Source organism: Ictidomys tridecemlineatus, chromosome 3, assembly GCF_052094955.1.
Source record: "Ictidomys tridecemlineatus isolate mIctTri1 chromosome 3, mIctTri1.hap1, whole genome shotgun sequence".
Lineage (NCBI taxonomy): Eukaryota > Metazoa > Chordata > Mammalia > Rodentia > Sciuridae > Ictidomys > Ictidomys tridecemlineatus.
This window is the reverse complement of record NC_135479.1, coordinates 79,023,880-79,046,429: the sequence shown is the minus strand read 5'-3', so window position 1 is coordinate 79,046,429 and position 22,550 is coordinate 79,023,880. Positions and strand designations below refer to the sequence as shown.

Sequence of the window (22,550 nt, the reverse complement as noted above, 5' to 3'; positions counted from 1 at the left end):
GTATGAAGACACGAATTGGTGTGGATATATACTGTGTATACAATCAGAGATATGAAAAACTGCACTCTATATGTGTAACAAGAAATGTAATGCATTCCACTGTCAAAAGAAAGAAAGAGGAAAAGAAAAGATTCTGATCTTGGCTGATCAGATCCTTGAAGATTTATACTTAGCATCACGACCTAAACTCTTGCTTGTCTGGGGCAACATCTGGATGCCAAACTGTGTATTCCAATGTTATACCATGTAACTCTCTTTTCTAAACAAAAAGTTGGTATAGCAAAGTGGTTAAGTTCTTAGATTCTGTATTCAGCCTGCCTGGGTTAAACTTCTGATTTTACCTAACAAATTTAAGGTTTGTAACCTTAGATGAGCTGCTTGTCTTCTTGGTGCCTCAGTTTATACATCTGTAAAAGGAGGATGATAATAATAGTACCCACCTTATGGAGGAGGATTAAGTGAGATGAGTTAATATTTGGAAAGCTTTTAGAATATTCTCTGTTACTTAGCAAAAGCAATGTTAAGTGCTCGATATTTATCATTCTTCTGAGAACCCCTAGACCTCCTCCAAGTGGATTTAAAATCCCAAATGATTATAGCAGCACAATTCACAATAGCTAGTCTCTAGGATTTTCTCCAGACTCTTTATCTGCTAAACTCAGAGGAGACACCCTAACTCTGGTTCCAGGTAACCATAATACTCACTGGTCTAGAGCCATTCTGCACAGTCAAAACAACACTGGCTTTAGGAGGAAGGCCAGGAAGAAGATGTACTTGACTTAAAGCATTTGGTCCCCTGGCCTGTGATACTCCATTGTCTGTTGCTAACATTTTTGTTTAGCCATCAAAGAAATTTAAAGATATGCTCTGTATCGTACGTACATTGAGTTTCAAAACCATGCTGAATACAACAGAGGAGGACGCAATGCTGAGGAACTTTAAATCCACATCACTACATGACCACACTCCTCTTTTTTTCCCCCCAGACAGAAGAATTTCCTTTCTGGTAATCTCTTTAACCCTAAAGTCTTTGTCTTGATCCAGAAGTTTTAAACTAAAAAAAAATTGTATTTTTTAAAAGCCATATATTGAAGTTACAAATTCTGACCTGGTCTTGCTGGAAGAAATTGAGGAAACAGTCATTTTCTTACTGAATGAGTATTTGTGGATGGTATAATATGGTCTCTCAGGCTTTCTATTCTAGCCAGCAATGGAATCTCAAAGTTTGTGAAAGTGCATTTTATTTATTGCACCGTTGGATACTTGACTCACTTCTTAACATCTCTACTAGTTAAAAAATATGCTAAATTTCTACAACTGTGGGAAAATGGAAGAAGGCCATGGAATATTTAATTAAAAGTCCAAACTTGTTTAAGATTTTAAAATTTAAAGTATAAGGGATGTTATGAAACAGGGGACAGCATAAATTAATACTAAGGTGTAAATTATCCAATAATGAAAATTTTATTATTCTACAATAAGTCAACCATACAGGAAATATCACTAACGTTGTAAGAATTAACAGGAGAGCCAAGTGGCAGGCACATGTTGAAAAAGATTTCTAATGATCCCTTGATTTGAAATGTACTCCTTCTATTCTGATTCTCTTTGGTTGCACATCACTTCAGTAACTCAGAAATGAAAGCATTCATAATGTTTCATTTAATTAGGAGGGGCATTATTATATTAACTTTCAATCTGAGTTAGTGGAGTAAGAATTACAGAGCTGTGTGCTAAAAAGAGACTGTGTAAGTTATCATTGGTCCTGTCATGGTTTGGATGTGAGGTGCCCTGAAAAAAAAAAAAAACTCATGTTAGACAATGCAGGAATGTTCAGAGGTGAAACAATTTGATGGAGAGAGCTGTAACCTAACCAGTGGATTAATCCACTGATGTATTAATAATTGAAATGAATTACCAGGTGGTAACCATAGGCAAGTGGGGTGTGGCTGGAGGAAGGAGGTCACAGGGGCATTCCTTTGGGTTTTATATTACGTCCCTGATGCCTTGCTCTCTCTGCTTCCTGGCTTCCGTAGCTGAACAGCTTTCCTCTCTCATGCTCTTCTGCTATGATGTTCCACCTCAGCTGAAGCCCAGAGCAATGGAGTCAGCCAACCATAGACTGAACTTCTGAAACTGTGAGCCTAAAATGAATTTTTCTCCTGTAAGTTGTTCTTATCCTATAAATGAGTCACAGCAATAGAAACTTAACTAACATAATTCCATTGAGAAACTGAAGTCCTAGAGAGACAAGGTAGCCCCAAGGTCTAAGGCAATTTCTGAAGTATAACATTAGAAATGACAGGAAGCTCCAGATCAGTACCTGTATGTTCTAGGGAAGCTTAGACTGGGTCCTTCAGCAACTAGGCCTAGTACTTGTCAATTAACAGCATACTAATTGACCCGTAGGTGGCAATCAGTAGACACACACTGCATGACAGCAGAAAAATCATAGTTTGTTTTGAGTTTTATTTCTTCAAGGTCACCATTCTGGACTTAGGAGAGATTTGGCACTAGGGTCAAATGTTATACTAAATGGCTGCCTCATCAATCTTCATGGATCACTATGTGTGATATATTAACTGACCAATTTTCCTCTTTCCCCTTAGAAGTTTCAAGGCAAAGGTGGCAATATATTAGTTATATAGAAACAAATAAAATGTCTAGAGCACAAGTTCTATTATCACACTACCAATATTTAAATCTTGGCTCTACCACTATCTGCATGACCTTATCTAAGTTATGTAATGTATCCTTGCCCATTTTCTCAACTGTAAAGTTGAGATAATTATAGTATTACCACCATGGGGTTATTATAAAGATTAAGAAAATACACCAAGAGAGTGAAAATAAGCCCTGATAGCAGCAATAATAATAATAATAATAATAATAATAATAATATCAAGACAATATTTCTAACATACTATATACCACAGACCACACTATTGCTACAAAATGACTACCACTTCCTTCTGAGTGATTGCTACTTTCATCATCATATCCAATCCCATTCTTGGTTTCTTGTCTCCAGAACAAAAATTGAGATGCCTAATTGCTGAACTACCATTGCTTCTTGATAACATCCATTCCAAAACAAGTCTCTCTTTCCCTTTTAATATCCTATCATCACTCAGCATATGTCCAAATTTTATAAAAGCCCCTCCCAACTCACTCACATAAAAGCATTCCCAGGTGCATTTTCCTTCTTACCATAGCAAATTAATTAAACTTTATATGAGTTCAGGTATTCTCTCCATGGTATTTGAATGACGAACTACCACAACACTGAGCACATGTTATAACATACTATATGCACAAGAAATGCTAGCTATCATCAGTAGTAGGGAAGTCTTTTATTTTCAGCTTCTTAATGTAACTCAGTTCAAGACTCGTTGGTTGAATGAAGGACCTTTCTTAAGTAACTGTAAAGACAGCTTGAGTAGGGTGAAGAGATATATACTCTTTTTCCTCCAAGGTCTAAAGTGTTATTGAGAAATGTCCAAGGTAACTGCAACAGCAATGGATGGAATGAAAGGACAAGCAAAGTAAAGGTTTTGAGGCTTACTGAAGTTCAAGTACTAGCTACAAATTGATCCTTGCCTGAACCTTGCAAAACAGGCTGTCCTCAAATGAAGGATATGATATTCAGATCTCAAATGAAGAGAGGAGGCTTAAAAAGCTAAACTTTTAAGATATTTTTTAGTTTCTACAAATACTCATCTGATAAATAAGGAAACTGACTTGGTTATAGTAGAATGAATGTCCAAAGGACATACATACTGGTTAGGCTGGATGTGGAACACAGGGGTTGGTTTGTGCTACATTAACTACCTCTTTTTGCATTACAAATCACCCTAAAGTTTAGTAACAAACAGCATTAAGCATTCATTTTCTTTAGCAATTGTGACTGGTCAGGAACTCAGGAGCTTCTTGGCTAATGGTTCAGGCTGAAGGACATTCATGAGTCGCAGTCATCTGTACTCCCCAGGTTGTCTGGGGCTGGTGGATCCACTTCATACATAGCTCATACATGGCTCGCTCATGGTTCACACACAGGTGGGTTCCCCCTCCAGAAAGGCCTCTCTACAGAGTTGTATGAGTGTCTGCAAAACACGAACACTGATTTTTCCCTAGGGAAGCAGTCCAAAAGACTTAAGACAAAAGTAGGAATAGGTTTTATGATCCAGCCCTGGAAGTCACACAACTTCACTTTGGTCATATTCTATTGTTAATACAAGCCAGTCTCATTTCAGTGTCAACTCTGCCCATCTGCCAGATGTGTTGTTTTGGATCCACACCTAAATTTTATATATATATATATATACACACACACATATATATCACATATATATACATACATATATATTTCTAAAAATATATATCTATAAAATAAAAACAACTTCCTTTCAGAAATGTTTTGAGGATTAACCAATACAAGATTATCAAAGCACTGCTTAGCACAGTGAGTTGTCCTACAGTGAGCACTATTTAAAGGGATTTCTCTTTCATTAGCTTTCTCAGAAAGCCTGTCCTTTGTTCTTCTAAAATTTTAACTCTTAATATCCTTTTCCCCGCACCCTTGAAGACGTGAGAACCCTTCCACTCCCTGCAGACGTGAGCATCCCTTCCATGCAGCACCCTCTTCAGACCCAACATAGGACTATTGTGGAAGAGGAACTCTAGTTCTGGGGCTTGACCCTCGTGCACGGAATTCATTGGGAGACGGACCGGAAGTTACTCCGGGCCGGAAATTGCTCCTGTCGCTCTCTTTCTGTCGCGGAGGACATTAGCAGACCGGCGGTACAACTGCTGTCCCAGGGCAGCTAGGAACGCATGGTTCCTGAGTGTGGACGCTTTTAAAGTACAGAGGCGGAGCACCCGGAGGTGTCGGGAACCGAGTCCTCCTCGGCCGCTTCATGCCAGGTTGGAGGCTGCTGGCTCAGGCCGGCGCCCAGGTGCTGGGCTGCGCCAGCGGCGGTGGCCTGAGTGCTAACCTGAGCTTGGGGTGTAGGTAGGTACGAACAAGAGAAGGGGTATAGGGGTCGTGCCGCTGCACAGCGGCGTCCTTGAGCAGGGTCATAGCTTGGCGCAGAGGGGCCTGCCCTGGCTAGAGGAGGAAGGGGCTCTGTCCAGACCAGAAGTGAGGCACAGAATAATAAAGAGCGTTAACTTAAAAAAGCATCTCCTAAGGGATTGAAGGTGTGATGTATTTTAAAATGCTTATAAACAGGCGATTAGCTGCGAATATTTTCAGTGGCAATCATATCCCCCAGCTAATGAGCATGTAATATATGTCAGACGCTCTGTTGAGTGTAATGCACATTTGCACTTATGTGAGCAAACTATCCTACGGTTTACAGGTAAAACTGAAACTTAGAAAGGGAAAGCAACTTGCCCACAGTCATTTAACACATAGTGTAAAATCGCAATTCTAGCCTAGCTCTACCTAACTACAAGAGGGAATGGACCACCAAAAGCTTGCTTTCTTTTCTGACCCCCCTCCATGTAAAAATAACACACCTCCTTTCTGACCGTTACCCACTAAGGTTTCTCTTGATATATTCACTTGGCCATGTCTTTTGGGGTCTTCTAACTTTGTGACACCAGTTTCTTCATGTCTGTGTGCCTAGGCCGTGTCATTGCAGGGAGGAGATGAACTTAGAGAAACATCAGTGCTGCATCCTGCCACCTCCACTGAATATAAAACTATTGAGATACACATTCAAAAATACACATGGGATAGTGACTTCAAATGGGATAGTGTCTAGGTAGAACTACTTTATCAGGAATTGGTTTATCCCAGAGGAGATTAAGAACTTTTCCTCCAGGGTAACCATTCATGGTAAAATGTGAACTCCATTGTGATCATAAAGAATATTAGGGGGTGGGAGGGATTCACAATTCAAACCCTTTCCTCAGGCTGCAACTACATTTTCTAACATGTGGCCTCCCTTTCTTACATTAAATGGAAGAATTGTGATTTACATTAATTTTCATTTTTACAGAACAAACATCTGGCTTTTTGTTAGAGGTCTCCATGGCAAGAGTAGTACTTGGTGGTATGAGCATCTTTCTGAGGAAAATGCCTCATTCGTTAAGCAATTGGTCTCTGATGAAGATAAAGCCCAATTAGCAAGTAAAATGAGTCCTCTGAAAGATGAACCATGGCCTATACATCCTTGGGAACCAGGTAATTCTTTTTTATTTGATGGGTTCTAATTTTGGTGTGGATGGGCTATTTAAAATTATAGGGATTGCTGGATAAATTTTTCATCTCTTGAATTAAGGTTCATGTCTTCAGTTTGTGTGTTTCATTGTGATTTGGTTTGCAAGTTTATTTTTGGCTTCCTAATCTGTTAGTGAAACACCTCCTCAAGAAACTGTTTTGAGGTGAAAGGAGACTCATTCTGCATATATTCTCATTTTCTTCAGATAAACAGAATACAAAATAAATCAGCAAAGAAGGGGTAGAATTTGATGCAAAAATTGAAATATGTCACAAAAATGGTTTCAATTGGGATGTTCCAACATTTTAGGTTTGCCAAGAATGACCCCAATATTAGCTCTTTGTATCTGGTGAGATATTAAACCCCTGTGTGGCCAGTCTAAGAAGAAAAAGGCCTTTCCCATTGAGTCTGTAGTCTCTGGTTGGATATATTGTGACAGTTGATTGTATAGTAGCCAAAAGTTCTTAGTAGAGCATCTTTGTTGATTATGCAACAAATGTAAGCGTTATGATAGAAATTAGCATATTTAACACTATAACTAGTTATAGCATACTTTCTTAGAATTTAAGTGGTAGATTTTTTTTTTTTAAGATAGAATTTTTTTTAATTTATTTTTTCAGTTTTCAGTGGACACAACATCTTTATTTTATTTGTATGTGGTGCTGACAATCGAACCCAGGGCCCTGCACATGCCAGGCGAGCGTGCTACCGCTTGAGCCACATCCCCAGCCCAGTAGATGTTTTTTGATTATTAAAGTTGGGCATGAATTGATACTACATAAGCACAATGATGGATTTATGTATCCTATGTATATGCTATTATTTAAAAACCGGAATATGCTAACTTACCTTATGTTCTTTATTTGGTACAGTTTTCTTTCATTTGTTCATTTTACAAACATTTATGAATATCAGTATATTATGCCAGGCATAGTTAAAGACCTGGCATCTGTTGCATCTGTAAGGATCAATCTTGTTTACTCTGTGACCACACTAGCATATTTTTTTATATGCCCGCTCCTTGTATTAAAACCAGATTTTAGGAGAGACTATTAGATCATATTGGCAAGTGTTCAGAAGCTTTTGTTTTAATTTCCAGGTTCTTCTAGAGTTGGCCTTATTGCTGTGAAACTGGGTATGATGCCTCTGTGGACTAAGGATGGTCAGAAACATGCAGTCACATTACTTCAGGTAAAAAATAAACAAAACTGGAAAGTGATTTTAGTATGTCAAGATCTCTTTGTCTGGACTTTCATGATTATTATTATTTTTTTTTTTTTAAAGAGAGAGAGGAGAGAGAGAGAGAGAGAGAGAATTTTTAATATTTATTTTTTAGTTCTCGGTGGACACAACATCTTTGTTGGTATGTGGTGCTGAGGATCGAACCCGGGCCGCACGCATGCCAGGCGAGCGCGCTACCGCTTGAGCCACATCCCGAGCCCACATGATTATTTTTTTGTATCCTAAAACATGTAATAGTGTGGTGAAGAAAAGAGTAGTGTCAGACATAGATAATATCAAAGAACTTTTCTTCTGATGGTTTCAGGAATGTTTTGAATCTTGCCTGAGCAATGACCTGATACTGGTATTGGGATAACTGCAGCTGTACATTGGGGTTAAGTGCAAACCTAGCTTCTCACAGACTTGCCAGTTTAATTCATTATTGGGAAAACATTTCAATCCCATCTTGTTTCCACTTACAGAGTTCTTTCAGCTCCAAATTATAATTTTGATCTCTTTGCTAACAACAGAATGTAATGTACTCTTCTCTGAAGAAGCCACATTTTGTTTACTGAGATGAGGTATACTTGAATGGTTAAGAAAGTGGGTCCTGGGACAGCATACCTCTGAGTTTAAATCCTGATTCTGGCATTCACTTTGTTCCTTGGAGCACCATACCTCATCTGTAAAAGATAAGTTCTATTCTGTGAAAGAAATAATTCTGACCTACCTCAGAAGGTTATTGAGAGGACTGCACAAGATAATAAATATCAAGCACTTGAAACAACATTAAATGTCTAGAAATTGAGCAACTGTTGTCTTTATTACTACAGAAAGAGCATTAGGAGAATATCACTGCCCCAGTCACTTTGAACAACTCAGTTAAATCTTTGGGACCTAGTCTCAGACAAATAATTAGACAAGTGGTGATAATTAAGTACTCGTAAGTATTTAGAATGCTAATAAGACACAGTTAGCCTACAAACCTTCATAAATTTTTATTGGTTCTGAATGATCAAGTACAGGACCATGGTTTTGACTCATTTGGGAAATTTGAAAGTTTTCAGGAATGGCAGGTAGGATTGTAGATTGATAACAGCCATTTCAGAAAATAATTCAGTACTATGTAGTTAAGTTTAGATAGTTTAACAATTCCCTTCACAAGTGCTACTGGAAAATTTGAACAAGTGTGTGCCAAGATTCCTTTATAACAGTTTACAGCAACATCACACTTCATACCCCAGAAATGGAAATATCCCAATGTCCATTAGCATTAGAATGGGTAAATAAATCATTTCATAGTCACAAAATGAAATGCTATGCAGCAATGAAAATGAACAGCATAGAGTTACACACAACACAGAGAAACCTTACAAAACCATGTTGAGCAACAGAAGACATGAAAGAGTATATACAGTCTAAACCAGACAACACTAGATCCCTTATTAGGCAGTCCTCTCAAAGATAGTAATCATAGAGAAAAGTGATTACCATAAATGTCAAGAGTTATTTCTAGAGCACTGTTTCTGAAATTGTAGTAAGCCTCGGAATCATCTGGAGGTCTTATATAGCAGTGATTCTGATTCAGTGGGTCTGAAGTTGGAGAGTGCATTTTTAGCAGGTTCACAGATGTGGATTGTCTGGGGCCCACACTTTTATTCCTGCTCTGGAATAAAAAGGCAGGGATATGATTGGGAGATAAACAGAAGTTTTGGGGATTCTACTTCTTGAATCTTTATAAGCATTCATTTCATTGTATATTTATATTTTATGTGCTTTTCTGTTTGTTGTATTTGACAGTTTTTTAAAGTTTTAATTGTATATTTTAAGATTGTGATTGGCATTACAGGGATGATGAGTTAAATAACTTTGGGGAATTTCTAATTATCCTAGGTCCTTTTTTTTTTTTTTTAGGTACAAGATTGCCATGTTCTAAAATATACTCCAAAGGAAAACCATAATGGAAAAACCGCGGCTCTGACTGTAGGAGGAAAAACTGTATCACATTTCCATGTAAGGATGTATTTTCATTCCTAGACTAGTACATTTTATTAATTTCAGATATTTATTCTTTTGTGTTTTGAGATCATTCTATAGCTACAAATTTGCATTTATCCATGAGGAAACTTTTGTGTTTGGGGGAGGCAGTCAAACAGGGCCATTTTGCTCAGAAGTCTGTGGGAATTTGAGTTTGTTCCAGTACCTTCCCCTTCATCTGGAACAAGTGATTTACCTTTCTAATGTTAGTGTTTGTATATCTGTAAAATGAAGATAAAAAAAATGCTAGCTGATAATGTTTGTCACAAGGATTAAATGTTTTTCAAATTTGCATGAAATATAATAGACACTCAATAAATTTGGTTATTTTCTTGTTTTTATTCCATTATTCCCATGTAAATTGACTCAGCATTTGACACCAACAGCATGTAAGGATTCCTTTTTTTATCTCGTCGAAGGAGCTTTCAGTTCTTGGGAGAAAGCTATGTAGGAACTCTCATCAGATTTTTTTTTTTTTTTTAATAAAACATTTTTCTCTAAGTATACTACTAATAGAATGTTGACTGAAATTTAAATTAGCGGGGGCGGGGGGGGGAACTGCCTAATTAGTAATCTCTGTTGTGTAACTCTTAGCAAAAACTTTTTAGGTAAAGTGATGGTTTTCACTAACAAAACATCTTTAGATTTACTAGAACATATTACTTAACCCTAAGCAAACACTTTTTCATTATAAGTCGTTTATGATTTGAACATACACCTCATACTGTCCCTCTGTCAAAACTAGCAAATGTTTATTGTTTGCCCATTATTTCTTTGTCATAGTTAACTTCGTTGAGTGTTTATTACATGCTAGTTACATAAGCATTAAGCCTTTTACATTCATTACCTTAAGTAACCTTTTCAGCCTCTTAAACTGAAGCAATTAAATAATTCACTCAGGATAGCCTATTGTTAAGAGGAATAGTGACAGATTCCAGAATCCTCTGTGCTTAATCATTTCTTGGTAAGAGAGATGAACAAATAAATTAGCCATTCTAGTACAATATTATTAGAAATCCAGGAAGCACAGAACTAGAGATAGCCAGTTCTTCCTTGGAAAATCCCAAGTGGTTTCAGACCAGAAAGGAAAATAAATGTTGAAGGCATGCCAGTGGGAGTGGTTTCTCCAGAGACAGGTGGGATCATGTGTACTTGGGAAGAGACGTATGGTTATGACTGCATCTTAGTGTGTGGTTGCAGATGCAGGTGTGGACCAGTGAACAAGAATGGCAAAATAACTGTCAAGATGGGTGTGAAGGAGTTTAGACTTCAAAGAAATTTCTGAATTTTTTAACCAAGGAAGTAACTGGATCAAGTTGTTATCTTGGTTAACTACAATTAGAAGAGTCTGGTTTCAGGGAGTACTTTTAGGAAGTTGTTTTAAGAAACTAGGAGATAGTTGATACCTTGAATAGACTTGTGGAAAACTGGGTGAGTATGGGGATGAGGGTAAAAGGACTGAGGCATAGAACTGTTTGAAAACAAGCATCTGAGTCAGTGCTGATGCCATAAATTTGGAAGGGACAATGAAAGGAAAGCTTTGGAGGAAAGATGTGTTTGAGGTGATCCCAAAAAATCCAGATGAAGTTGTCCTATTAATAGTGAAAAATGTTCATTGTCAATAGTGATTGAGTCGTCTTATAGAACTGGCCAGTTTCCTAAGTGTTAGAGAAGTTAGCTAATTTTGAATATTACGGTAACATAGTCCTTTTTTTTTTCTGGTAATATCCATTCTTAACGGTTAATTACCTATCAAACTTAAGTTTCAGTAATAACACAATGAGATATTTGTGGAAACTTTAAAAATATCAAATGTTTGAATTTTTTTAATTGGGTAAAAAAATTAGTCATAAATGTGTACACATAAATGTGTACCAGGCTTCATGTGACTAATTCTTTGGTTTGGCATAATACTACTGCTTTCTAATTGATTTTACTTTATTTCTGTAATAACTAGTATAATTTTTTTCATTACCAGTTTTGTAAATTTATAACTTTATGGCCTTGCTTTTTGTAAGTCAGACACTGGGTTGGGATAATTTATTCTGCTTCAACAGATCTGTGAACATTGCTTCTTCCAAAATAAGAGATAGTGGGAACCAGTGGATGTAGATTTGAATTCCAATCCTGTGTTCTGTCATTATTTATTTATTTATTTATTTTTGGTGTTGCTGGGATTGAACCCAGGGCCTTGTGCATGTGAGGTAGGCACTCTACCAACTGAGCTATATCCCCAGCCCCACTCATCTTTAGAACTTCCATCTTCTTTCCCATAAAACAAGGAATAGGACTTAATCTCTAAATCCTCTTCTAATTCTGGAAGTCTCACATTGGTTCTCTGAACATTTTAATTCTCAAGAAAAAAACCAAAAGTTCCAAAACAAATGTGCTTGGGAGCTCAGTTTAATTTATTCTGTCTTACTCAGTTATGAAGATGTGTTATAGGTAAGATTTTATGAAATAATACTAGTAGTATTAGTATAAATAAAATAGTATTAGTAATTTAAATACTATATAAATTATATTATTGTAGTTTCATACTCAAGACTATGGTCCCCATATTTTTTCTCACGTTCTTATAGCTTTATCTTCTTCACAGTAAGGTGATTGGGATGTTGTTTTCTTAAGTTGTGGATTTTGCCGCTCTCAACTTACATGAGCTTTCATGTAATTATTCCCTTCTTCAGCACAGGAAGCACTGCAAAGGACCTTTTTATGTGATTTCTTCAATATATAGGTTTTTTATTACAATATTAAAAAAAAAAAGCTTTGCCTATAAGTAACCATTCTTTAGAATGAGATGTGAATATGAAGTTACAGATTCTTTATAAATAAAGCAATTTTGTTTGAAAAGGAAAGAGATTTTGAAGTATATAACCATCCTCTTGCATATTTTATGCAAATAGATTCTATAAAGTAGAATAAAGCTACAAATTGATCATAGAGGGTTTCTTTTAAAGTAAGATCTAATAGAACTAGAACTGTTTGAGGAATTTGTGCCCTTTAGGAATTAGACTTGTTTGATTTTTGCTATTTTTGTATCTTATAAATAAAAACTGATATAGTACATACTGTTTTGAATAAGGAACTTACTGGTCCATTGGGAGCCTTCAGGTCTTTTTGATAAGAGGGAGTGTTGAGGAAGAGAAAATAGGAACTTAAGTGGTCTTAAAGGTTGATCAAATAAATTCATCTTAAGAGCAGAGAAGCATTTCCATTGTTGTAAGGATAATTACAAAGAACTTTGAAGAGGTGGGGGAAATGCAACCTCATCGATTGGATTATTCCAGTATGGCAATGCTGCCAGTCTTTAAAATTGTCTTTTGAAATAATTTATTTGAACATTTTAAAAAGAAAAGAAGAAGAAGAAAGAAAAAAACTGCTTTTGGTTTCATCTTAACTTGATCATTTTTCTCATGACTGAGACCTAATTAGTTTTGTAACATTATTATTTTAACAGAAAAAAATCTAAATATTCAATTTTATTAAAATTGAAAAATAATAATAAGTTACTTAGTTCTTTTTAGGTTTTAAGTCAAGAAAAGAATTCTTCTCAGAAACTTCTTTGTATACTTCATTGTCTAAACTGTCAGTACATGCTTGGATCTAAAGTTAGAAATGCAGATAATAAAGCCATATAAGTAACTCACAGGCCAGCAGGCAGGCAAAGATACACAGAAGTAGATAAATAAGTGATTTGAACAGTAGTATATGCAGGTTCTAGGTTGGCGTAGACAGAGGAGCAATGGATTCTAGCAAGGCTGTTCACAGAGGATTTGGATGGAAAATATAACTGGAGCTGGAACAAGAAACATGTAACACAGTTTTAATGATCTTCATGTGGAGGTGCTGGGTAGGAAGGAGATTATAAGCTAAGAGTGGCATAGACAGACACAGGTATGGATATACAGGACACCATGGTCCATTGGGGGCCTGCAGGTCCTTTTTGATTAGAGGGAGAGTTGAGGAAGAGGAAACAGCAAGGAAATAGATATACTGGTGCTGGTTATATTTTGATGAAAGAGGCACTGTTTACATCAGAAAATATAAAATGATATTTTTGGGGGCAAGTCTTATAGCAATGTATATCAAGAGTTTTAAGTTAATTAAGGGGAGGGTAGATACTTGGAACATTATTATAAGGAAACAAGATGTTCATAAAATTTTATTTTCAGAGATATTGATTGTAGTTATATTTATAATAGCAGGAAAAAAGTAGGATTGAGGAGAAGAGCAGACAATAAGAACTACCAGAAGCTGGGGATACAGTAGCAAGTAAAACAAGTCTCTGCCTTCAGGAAGCTTACACATTGTGGGATTGGGTAGCGTTCTATAGAAGATAAAACAATATTTAAAGTTATTTTGAAGATTAAATATAGTATTTAAAATCTTTGAAGATTAATAAATCAGCTGAGTGGGTGACAAGTGACAGAAGTGGTGCTATTTTAGATAAGAGTAATTCAGAAAAGGTAAATTGGTATGTAGAGGAAGACCAAAGTAAATGTGGGAGCAAGTCACCCAAAATTCTGGCAGTAAAGCTCAGCAGGCAGGGGAAATAGTATACATAAAGAACTTGAAGCTAGTGTTGGATATGTTCTTAGATCAGTAAGGGAGTTCATTTCTTCTGAAGCAGGGTGAGCCAAGAGAAGAGTAGAAGATAAGATCATTGTGTAGAACCTTATAAACCAGGTACTTAGAACTTAATTCTGCATTGAGGTGGAAGACACAACAGAGATATGACATAGCTTAAGTTTTAAAATGATTATGGCAGCCTGTGAATTGAGAATGGACCAGGGAATCAGGAATAAGGAAACATGGACCAGGCAAAAGATTGTGGTATGGAGGAGAGGGGAGGTAGGAAATTTGGTGTGGGCTGAATTTTTAAATAGAACCTGTGTCATGTGAAAGAGAGGGGTGACCACAAAGTTTAACCCACACAACCAAAGTTGGCATTTATTGAGATTTGGAAAACTAAGAGAAAGCAGTCTTGGGAGGAAGTTGAGTCAATTTTAGATGTTAAGTTTGAATTGCTGTTTGATATTGAAGTAGAGATAATGCAATTGGACTTGTAAAATTATAGTTCAGAAAATAATTTGAAGTTAAGTTAGAAATGTGAAGCCATTGAGAACTAAGAGAGTAATGACTAGAAGCCAGGTGAAAGTCTTTCAAGGAAGGAGTAGTCACCTGTGTTGACTATCCCTGATCAATATTGACCATTGTATTTGAGTATTAACTAGTGCATTTGACTATGTAGAGATCATTGATTACCTTGCAAGCCTCTTTCTATTGAATATTAGGAGCTGAGAGCACCTTATTAAAGTGGGTTCAGAGAATAGGTAGAGAGAAAGTAGACTTAGCAATACTTTTGAGGAGCATTGCTGTAAAAGGAAACAGAAAAACTAGCTGAAGAATATATGGTCAAGGAAAATTTTTTGTTTTAATATGTGGGTTATTATGACATGTTCATACACTAATAAGAAAGTGTTGGTTGGTGTAGACTCATGAGATACTTTTAAAAAATACTGATGCCTAGGCTCCACCATAGAGCAGTGAAGTTAGTTTCCCAGCAGAAGACTGTGACATTTTCTAAAAGCTCACCATATGCATTTCATGTGCATCCAGGAGTGGGTTGGGAGGATAGCAGTACAGGAGTGCTGGGATAGGTAGTTTGACTTATTTGGTGGTGGGAACATGAAGAAGTTCTCTTGATTCTTTTTTTTTTTTAAGAGAGAGAGAGAGAATTTCTTTTAGTATTCATTTTTCTAGTCTTGGGCGGACACAACATCTTTGTTTTTATGTGGTGCTGAGGATCGAACCCGGGCCACACGCATGCCAGGCGAGCGCGCTACCGCTTGAGCCACATCCCCAACCCGTTCTCTTGATTCTTCAAGTTGAACAGCTCAGAGAGGGGGGAAGTAAGGAACAGTGCTGTAGATTTTAGAAGAGGATGTGACGTTGTTTTAGTTAGCTTTTTCACTGCTGCAACCAAAAGACCTGACAAGAACAATTAGAGGAGGAAAAGTTTATTTAGGGGCTCACAGCTTCAGAGTTCTCAGTCCACATGTAGCTGACTCCATTGCTCTGGGCACAAAGTATAGCAAAATATCATGGTGGAAGAGTGTGGTAGAAGAAAACATCTGGGAACATGGCACCAGGAAGCAGAGAGAGACCTCTCCTCACCACGACAAAATATAAACCCCAAAGGCATGCTCCCAGTGATCCCTCCTCCTCTGGCTACACTCTACCCACTTTTAGTCACCCCTGACTTAATCCCTATCAGGGGATTAATTCACCTCTTATAACCCAGTAATTTTATCTATAAACTTTCTTACATTGTCTCACACATGAGCTTTTGGGAGACAGCACGTATCTAAACCATAACAGACTTAATTGCCTTGGAGTGTGTGGATTTAACTAGAGAAATGTGGTTGTTGGTCAGACCACGTTTGGGATTTACTTTAAAGTGTGCCATAATATTTAAATGTGACCTATTGTGTTTTCTTCCAGTTGTTTCAGAATAGGTGCAGAGTAGACAAATAGTTGATTTCCTGGGTTGGGGTCCTTGATACAATATCTAGTCAGAGTTCTAATATGAGTAGAACAGGTTGAGGTGGTGCACATCTGTATTTTCAGTTACTCAGGAGATTGAGGCTGGAGAATCACAAGTTCAAGGCCAGCCTGGGCAATTTAGCAAGATCTTATCCTAAAACAATCAAATAAAAGCAGGGCACAACTGTCTTTACTACAGAACAAAGATTTATTGTATACTATTTTTGAAACATTTTACAGATGGTTAGATCCTAAGCAATAAGATTATTTGTTCCTAGAGTTACAATGGATCATAGATGTAAATCTCACCTTCCTTAAATGAAGGGAATAGGGTGCGCTTTGTTCAATAGGGAAATAGTGTGCTTTCATTTTTTTCTGACATGTTAGTAATGTGATTTGGATCTCTATATATTAATCTCTACTTTTCACATTTAATATAGTACTAATGTGCACCACTTTTCCTCTAGAAACCTACATCTGTATTGAAATTTTACCGAGAACTTGGATTGCCACCAAAACAGAAAATTAAAATCTTTAATGTAACAGATAATGCTGTAATTAAACCAGGTAATCTGAGGTCGGGGAGAGGAGGGAGGTAAAAATACCCAATTATGTGACTTGTTTAATGTTAGCTATTTCAATAAAGCTGAATCTAAAATACAAAGTCCCAAACACTTTATTTTTAAATATAAGATACCATCTGATTTAATCACTAGGAACAAACAATTCCTTGTCTCTTATAAATGGAGAAAGCTGTAGGGGACTCTTTGTTTTCTGAGAGAGGGAGGAACACTTTTTTTTTTTTTTTAATGTAGAGCTTCTTATTTGGAAAAGCCACTTTCAAATAAATACACTAACTTTTAAAATTCAAGGTTCATTGTTTGCAGGCTGGCATTCTGTTATGTGAAGAATAACAAGGCTCTCTTTAGTGAAAAAATGTAGCCCAAAACTGGAGAGTGACCTATAATATTAAGATTCTTATTTAAAATTTCCACAATGTTTTACCTGATCCATGGAATGTCAGAAAGTAGAATTTGGTATATGATTTTATCTGTCACAAATGCAGCTTTTTAATGTTTTTGAACTTAAAAGCCCCCCAATTTCTTGAATGTGAATTCTAACAAGATTGTAGAAATTTTTAACTTTTATATCTTGAAGGCAAAAAGTAAATTGAATTATAGATAATTTGCTCTGAAATGGTTTTAAATAAATCTTTGGCATTAACACATCTAATTTTCTTAAACCCTTTGTGCACATTTAGGGTAAGAATAAAAATTGAATCCACACCAACTTTTGCGATTGCTCTGACCATATGAAGTTGTTGTTTTTATGGATCAAAAATGGTAAAATAGCAATTTAAGTCATTCAGCTTCATAGAAATGCACCCTATGTAATATTCTTGGAATCTCCCCAATTTTTCTTTTTTTAAATTAATATTTTTGATTGACAGATGATAACCATATTCATTTAATGGGGTATATTGTGATTTTGATATATGTAGGCAATGTGATTAAGTCCCTATTTTTTCTTAATTCAAGGTCTTTCTCTTGCCAGGTAAATCCAGGTTATATCCTACCTTAAAGAAAACTACTGGGCTGGGGTTATAGCTCAATGGCAGAGTACCTTCTTAGCCCGTGTGAGGCACTAGGTTCAATCCTTAGCACCACGTAAAAAATTAAAAAAAATAAAATAAAGGCATTCTGTCCATCTACAACAACAATAAAAAATTTAAAAGAAAAAGAAAACTACTCTCTGAAATCCCATTGTACTTTACTACTATTATACAAACTAACTGAAATTAGTCTTTAGTTACATTGGTTCCTGGGGGTTTGTTTTGTTTTTATCTCTTTTTTGACCGTATCAATGTGATTCTTTACCAAGATGATAAATTTCTTAAGGTCAGGGGCCTTCTTTAATACTTTTGCATTTTTAGCAATATGTGTTTATAAATATTTTGTAAGTATTTGCTAATAATTGCCAAATTAAGTAGTTTTCATAAATGTTAATATCTAATATACATAAACAAAATACTGTGAAAGCTTTCATCACAAAATTTTAATTTTTTTAATGACTTATTTCCCAAGGAAATTTAAAATTTATATATAATTAAATGCATATAAATAAACATTTGTAAATGTTTCTATGTAGAGTTAGGAGTACCTATAATGACAATTTTTGCTCTTGCAAATATTGGGGCACATATTGAAACAATGACCAGTACATCAAAATTCTAATACATATGGGCTTTTTAGGGCTATCGTGACCATACCATGATCATTACCTAGCATATGAGGGGCCTGGGTTCAGGTAATTAAAGTTTCTGTTTTTCTCCAATGGGTAATAAAAGACTTGCTCAAGCCCCAACATGTTTTTAGTTCTTTTCTTATTTTTTTAATGTAATATAGATAATATATCCTAGTTCATTTTACTTATTTACCAAAACAACTAAGAATTTTCAGATTGTGAGTTCATCAGCAGTCATGGTGTCACTCATTTTGACCAGCTCCACTTTGGCCTCTGGCTGGTGGCTCTCTTCAGCACCGTGTCTCTCATGCTAGGCCACCATGTTCTTTAGCCAACTAAAAGACATGTTTGTTGAATAGTGTCATTGTTTGGGTGTTTCTAATGTTTATAATTACAGAAGAGACCTTTCTGTTTTTTATGAAATTTAATAGCTAAGAGGCTTCCTGGTTCTAGTGTTTGTTTTAAAAAGTTGTTTCTGTGTTAATACATTTCATGTTGATTTTTTGTTTTCTTTTCACAAAGGCACTCCTCTTTATGCTGCTCACTTTCGTCCAGGACAGTATGTGGATGTCACTGCCAAAACGTAAGTCCTCATAGCCGTCTCTTTTCCTTTCGTTGTTCCTCATTGTTATATATAAGTGATATTTTTTTGAAAGCAAAACTTCTTAAATGTTTTAACAAGAGTCTAAGTTGGTAGAAATCAACTAACAGATGTTAACTTTGAGTCATATGTAGACTGGACATGGTATTTTTGTTACTGTAGCTTTTTCATATCTTACCATTGTTGCCAAATGTTAGTGCTGGCTAGATGATCTCCAGGAAACATCTGGATCTTTTCAAAAATTTTAAAACTTCAAAGGTTGGTTAATGTTTCTGGATTTAATTGCAGCCGAGTGCCAAAATAAACCCCTGTTAACCAAAAAAAAAAAAAGGTTAATGTTACTTCACCATGGGAGGAAACAATCAAGCTCTTATATAGGTTTCTATAGAAATTATTCTGTATAAGTTGTTGGAATTCAAATGACAAGAGTAAATAAACTCCAGGTATCAGCTGTTATCCATTCCTCTTATTCTCTCATATAGGTCATAATTTCATTTTTGTGTATAATTTTTCACCTTTTTGTTATGACATCTGTAAGAATATTCTGACTAGAAACCCTTTGAAAGAACCAAGTATCCACATGTGATCAGGAATTGTCTTGTGATCTCAGTGGCTGAATAAAGTTTGTTGTTGTTATGTCTTGTTTTGGATTTTCTTTTTTGTTGTTGTTGTTTTATTTTTGTGGTGCTGGGGTTCAACAAAGTGGCTTTTCTCCAAAGAGTCAGATATAGCCTTCATTTCCACACCATCATCACCTATTTTCAAATATGGGCCATTGCCAAAGCTACTAGATACCTTTATCTCTGTTCAACTATTTAGAAGTGAAGCAGGATAAACTGGTAGGGTAAGTTCTCTTTTTAGGGGGAGATATGAACCTGACACTTTTCTTTCTTTTTTTTTTTTTTTTGCTTCCTAATTGTCATGGACTTGTCCCAAGAAATCACATGTTTCTTGGGAACTTTGTTTTGCTTTCCTTTTCAAGAACTTGAAATGTTGACAGTTTGATTTGGTTAGTTGAGGTAGTGTTGTAAATCAGATTATTTTATTTTTTAGTTAATTTATTTATTTATATTTTATGGTAGTGGGATTGAACATAGTGGTGCTGTACCACTTAAATACATCTCCAAAACCCTTATTTTTTTGAGACAGGCTCTCCTTAAGTTGCCAAGAAGGCTGGCCTCCAAGTTATCCTCCTCCTATCTCAGCCTCCTGAGTCACTTGAATTATAGGCATGCACCACCACACCTGGTTAGAGTATTTTACCTTTTTTTTCGGGGGGGTAGGTACTGAGGATTGAACTCAGGAATACTAATCCACTAAGCCATAATCCAGCCCCTTTTATTTTGATACAGAATTTTGCTAAATTACTAGACTAGCATTGAAATTATAATCCTCTTGCCTTGGTCTCCCCAGTTACTAGGATTACAGACAGGTGCTACTACGCCTGGCGTAGATTATTTTACTTTTTTAATTCAGATTTATTGTATAAAATACATCATAGTAATTCTGTTACTGTATACATAGTTCATATTGTGTTAATTTCATTATATGTTTTACAGGGTATATGGGATATTCTAAAAAGCCATGCAAAGTTAGGGGCTTTTGTTAGCAGTTGTCTTGTGGCCAGGTTTGTGGATTTGCTTGGATAAGAGCCTAACTTTACAAATACCTATGTTCAGTAAAAGATTTCACTTCATATGTTGCTATTGAGTTACTTTGGTTTCTTTTTAAAAGTTATTTTTAAAACTTTAGCCCTTTTGTGAGTATAAAGTGAAAGGGAAAGTTCTTTTGTATTCCTAGAAAATAAGAGTATATAAAGTTGTGTGCCCATCTCAAGACTAAATAGCTGCTAAGAGCTAAGAGAATAGCCCAAGGATTTAAATAGTGATAATAAACTCTGGAGAAAGGAGGACCCTCTACACCCATATGAGAATATCTTCACTATTGCTTGGGCTCCAGTTCAGTATTTTGTTTAATTTTGACTGTGTAACAGTGTGTTGGGAGAGTTACCCCACACAGGGTTACATTGTATTCTAGTGTGCATACCTTCATGTTGAATTTCCTGGGGTCAGATTGAATTGGATTTTTTGCTAAATGTTTCCAGTGACTATAGCTTTTATAGCTGATATGTTGCTATATCTGTAAGATGCTTTTAAATACTTGTAAACTTGTAGGATTCCTTGTTCTGTCTCATGTGGTGCTTGATTTGAATTCCTCTGAATGTGCCATTGGCTCCTTAGCTGCACACAGTCCTAGTTACTGTTGCCTCTTTGCCACTCACTTCCCTAGGCTGTAGTGTTTGTACATATGCCCACATACTTTTATGTGCATTTGCATGCTTTTCTTCTTTTTTAACTCTTATGTCCTTCTCCTGATGCTTCTCATTTGCGGGCAGTTCCCCTTGCTTGGAGTTTAAATTCTTGGCAGCCAATTTAATGTTCTTTTCCCTGATAACTTGGATAAGCACTGTGTCTTCTCAGTTCCTTATTACTATTTAGTGCCAGAGGTTTTCTACCCCATCTTCCATTTTCAGCCTTGGTTTTAAAATTTTGAGACATCTAAGCTTCATCTTACTTGCACTTGTAACAAGATTATTAATCTTGTTACAAGTGCAAGTACACTAGAGTTAAAAATTGTGCAGTGTCGTGGTTAGTGACGAGTGATGAGGGGAAGTGGACTTACAGGCTGAAGCAGTAGTGGCTTTTTCACTTGAGTGGGCTTCAAAATCTCCTAAAGGGTTTGTTCAACAGACTGATGGGCCTGCTCCACAGAGCTTCAGGTCTGACAAGTTTCCAGGTGATGCAGATGCTACTGCTCCAGGAGCACACTTTGAGAACCACTGACCTAGAAAAGTGTTGCACTCCTCAGTTAAACAAGCTTCTCTTCCTCCTTTTTTTACCCAGCACAGCATTCAACATGCCTTTCTCTCCTTAACTATGGTCAAGTTGCAACATACAAATGTGTTTAAGACACACCAGTTAAATTTATCCAATTGAAAATAACATTGTCAATAAAATGGGCTGCCTGTTTACTACTTACATTTTAGCATAAAATTGAAAATCATTATGTTTATTTATAGGCCTCACTATCTTTTCATTAGAAAAAAATCCAATTATTAATCTCTATTTATATTTTGACTTTCAGGCTTTTTTTTTTAAACCTAATATCTTCAGTTTTAAAATGTTGAAATGGGAAAACACTCTTTGCTTCCAAAAAAAAAAAAAAAAAGTAATCAATCAGTGACCAACAGTAGCAGCTTCTTCTTGAAGATATTCTTAAAACTTAAATGTCTCTTTTCTAATAATTACAATAGAAATCTTACCTCAAAAGATACATTGTGTTTACCTGTACTCAATTTGATTATAATTCTCTGTATAAATAGGGACCATTTACCAGTGTTTCTTTGAGATATGAGGTGAATATGTATTTACCAGAGTTCATTTTAGTTTTTGCTTTTATACCAGAAATAGTTTTTCACCTAAAGGATCAGAAAATACAGATTGAGTTTTGATTGTATGGGAAAAGATTTTTACATCTAATGTGTAAAACCATATGGCAGAATAGTTTTACAGTTTTATCATACTGTTAGTAGATAATAAAGCCCAGTCTTTGCACTATGACTGTCATATATAATTCATACTTAGTGAAATTTTTAAATTCACATGTACAAT

At 35.9% G+C, this 22,550-nt stretch overlaps 1 protein-coding gene across 22 annotated transcripts in view; it reads left to right on the top strand.

The window, feature by feature from the left end:
• Positions 1-4,725: 4,725 nt before the first annotated feature.
• Positions 4,726-22,550, top strand: part of Mrpl3 (mitochondrial ribosomal protein L3) — a 66,575-nt gene continuing 48,750 nt past the window's right edge. For 17 of the 22 annotated variants that reach the window (XR_013436512.1, XR_013436513.1, XR_013436514.1 and 14 more), the window contains exons 1-6: positions 4,728-5,011; positions 6,006-6,190; positions 7,327-7,418; positions 9,363-9,461; positions 16,502-16,601; positions 18,801-18,861. Coding sequence is in view for 9 of the 22 variants with exons in the window: in XM_078043306.1 (XP_077899432.1) it covers positions 4,917-5,011; positions 6,006-6,190; positions 7,327-7,418; positions 9,363-9,461; positions 16,502-16,601; positions 18,801-18,861 (632 nt within the window). In the remaining 13 variants the exon portion in view is untranslated. Of the gene's footprint in view, positions 5,012-6,005; positions 6,191-7,326; positions 7,419-9,362; positions 9,462-16,501; positions 16,602-18,800; positions 18,862-22,550 lie in introns of all 22 variants that reach the window. The other 5 variants (XR_013436510.1, XR_013436509.1, XR_013436511.1 and 2 more) reach the window with 3 other exon arrangements.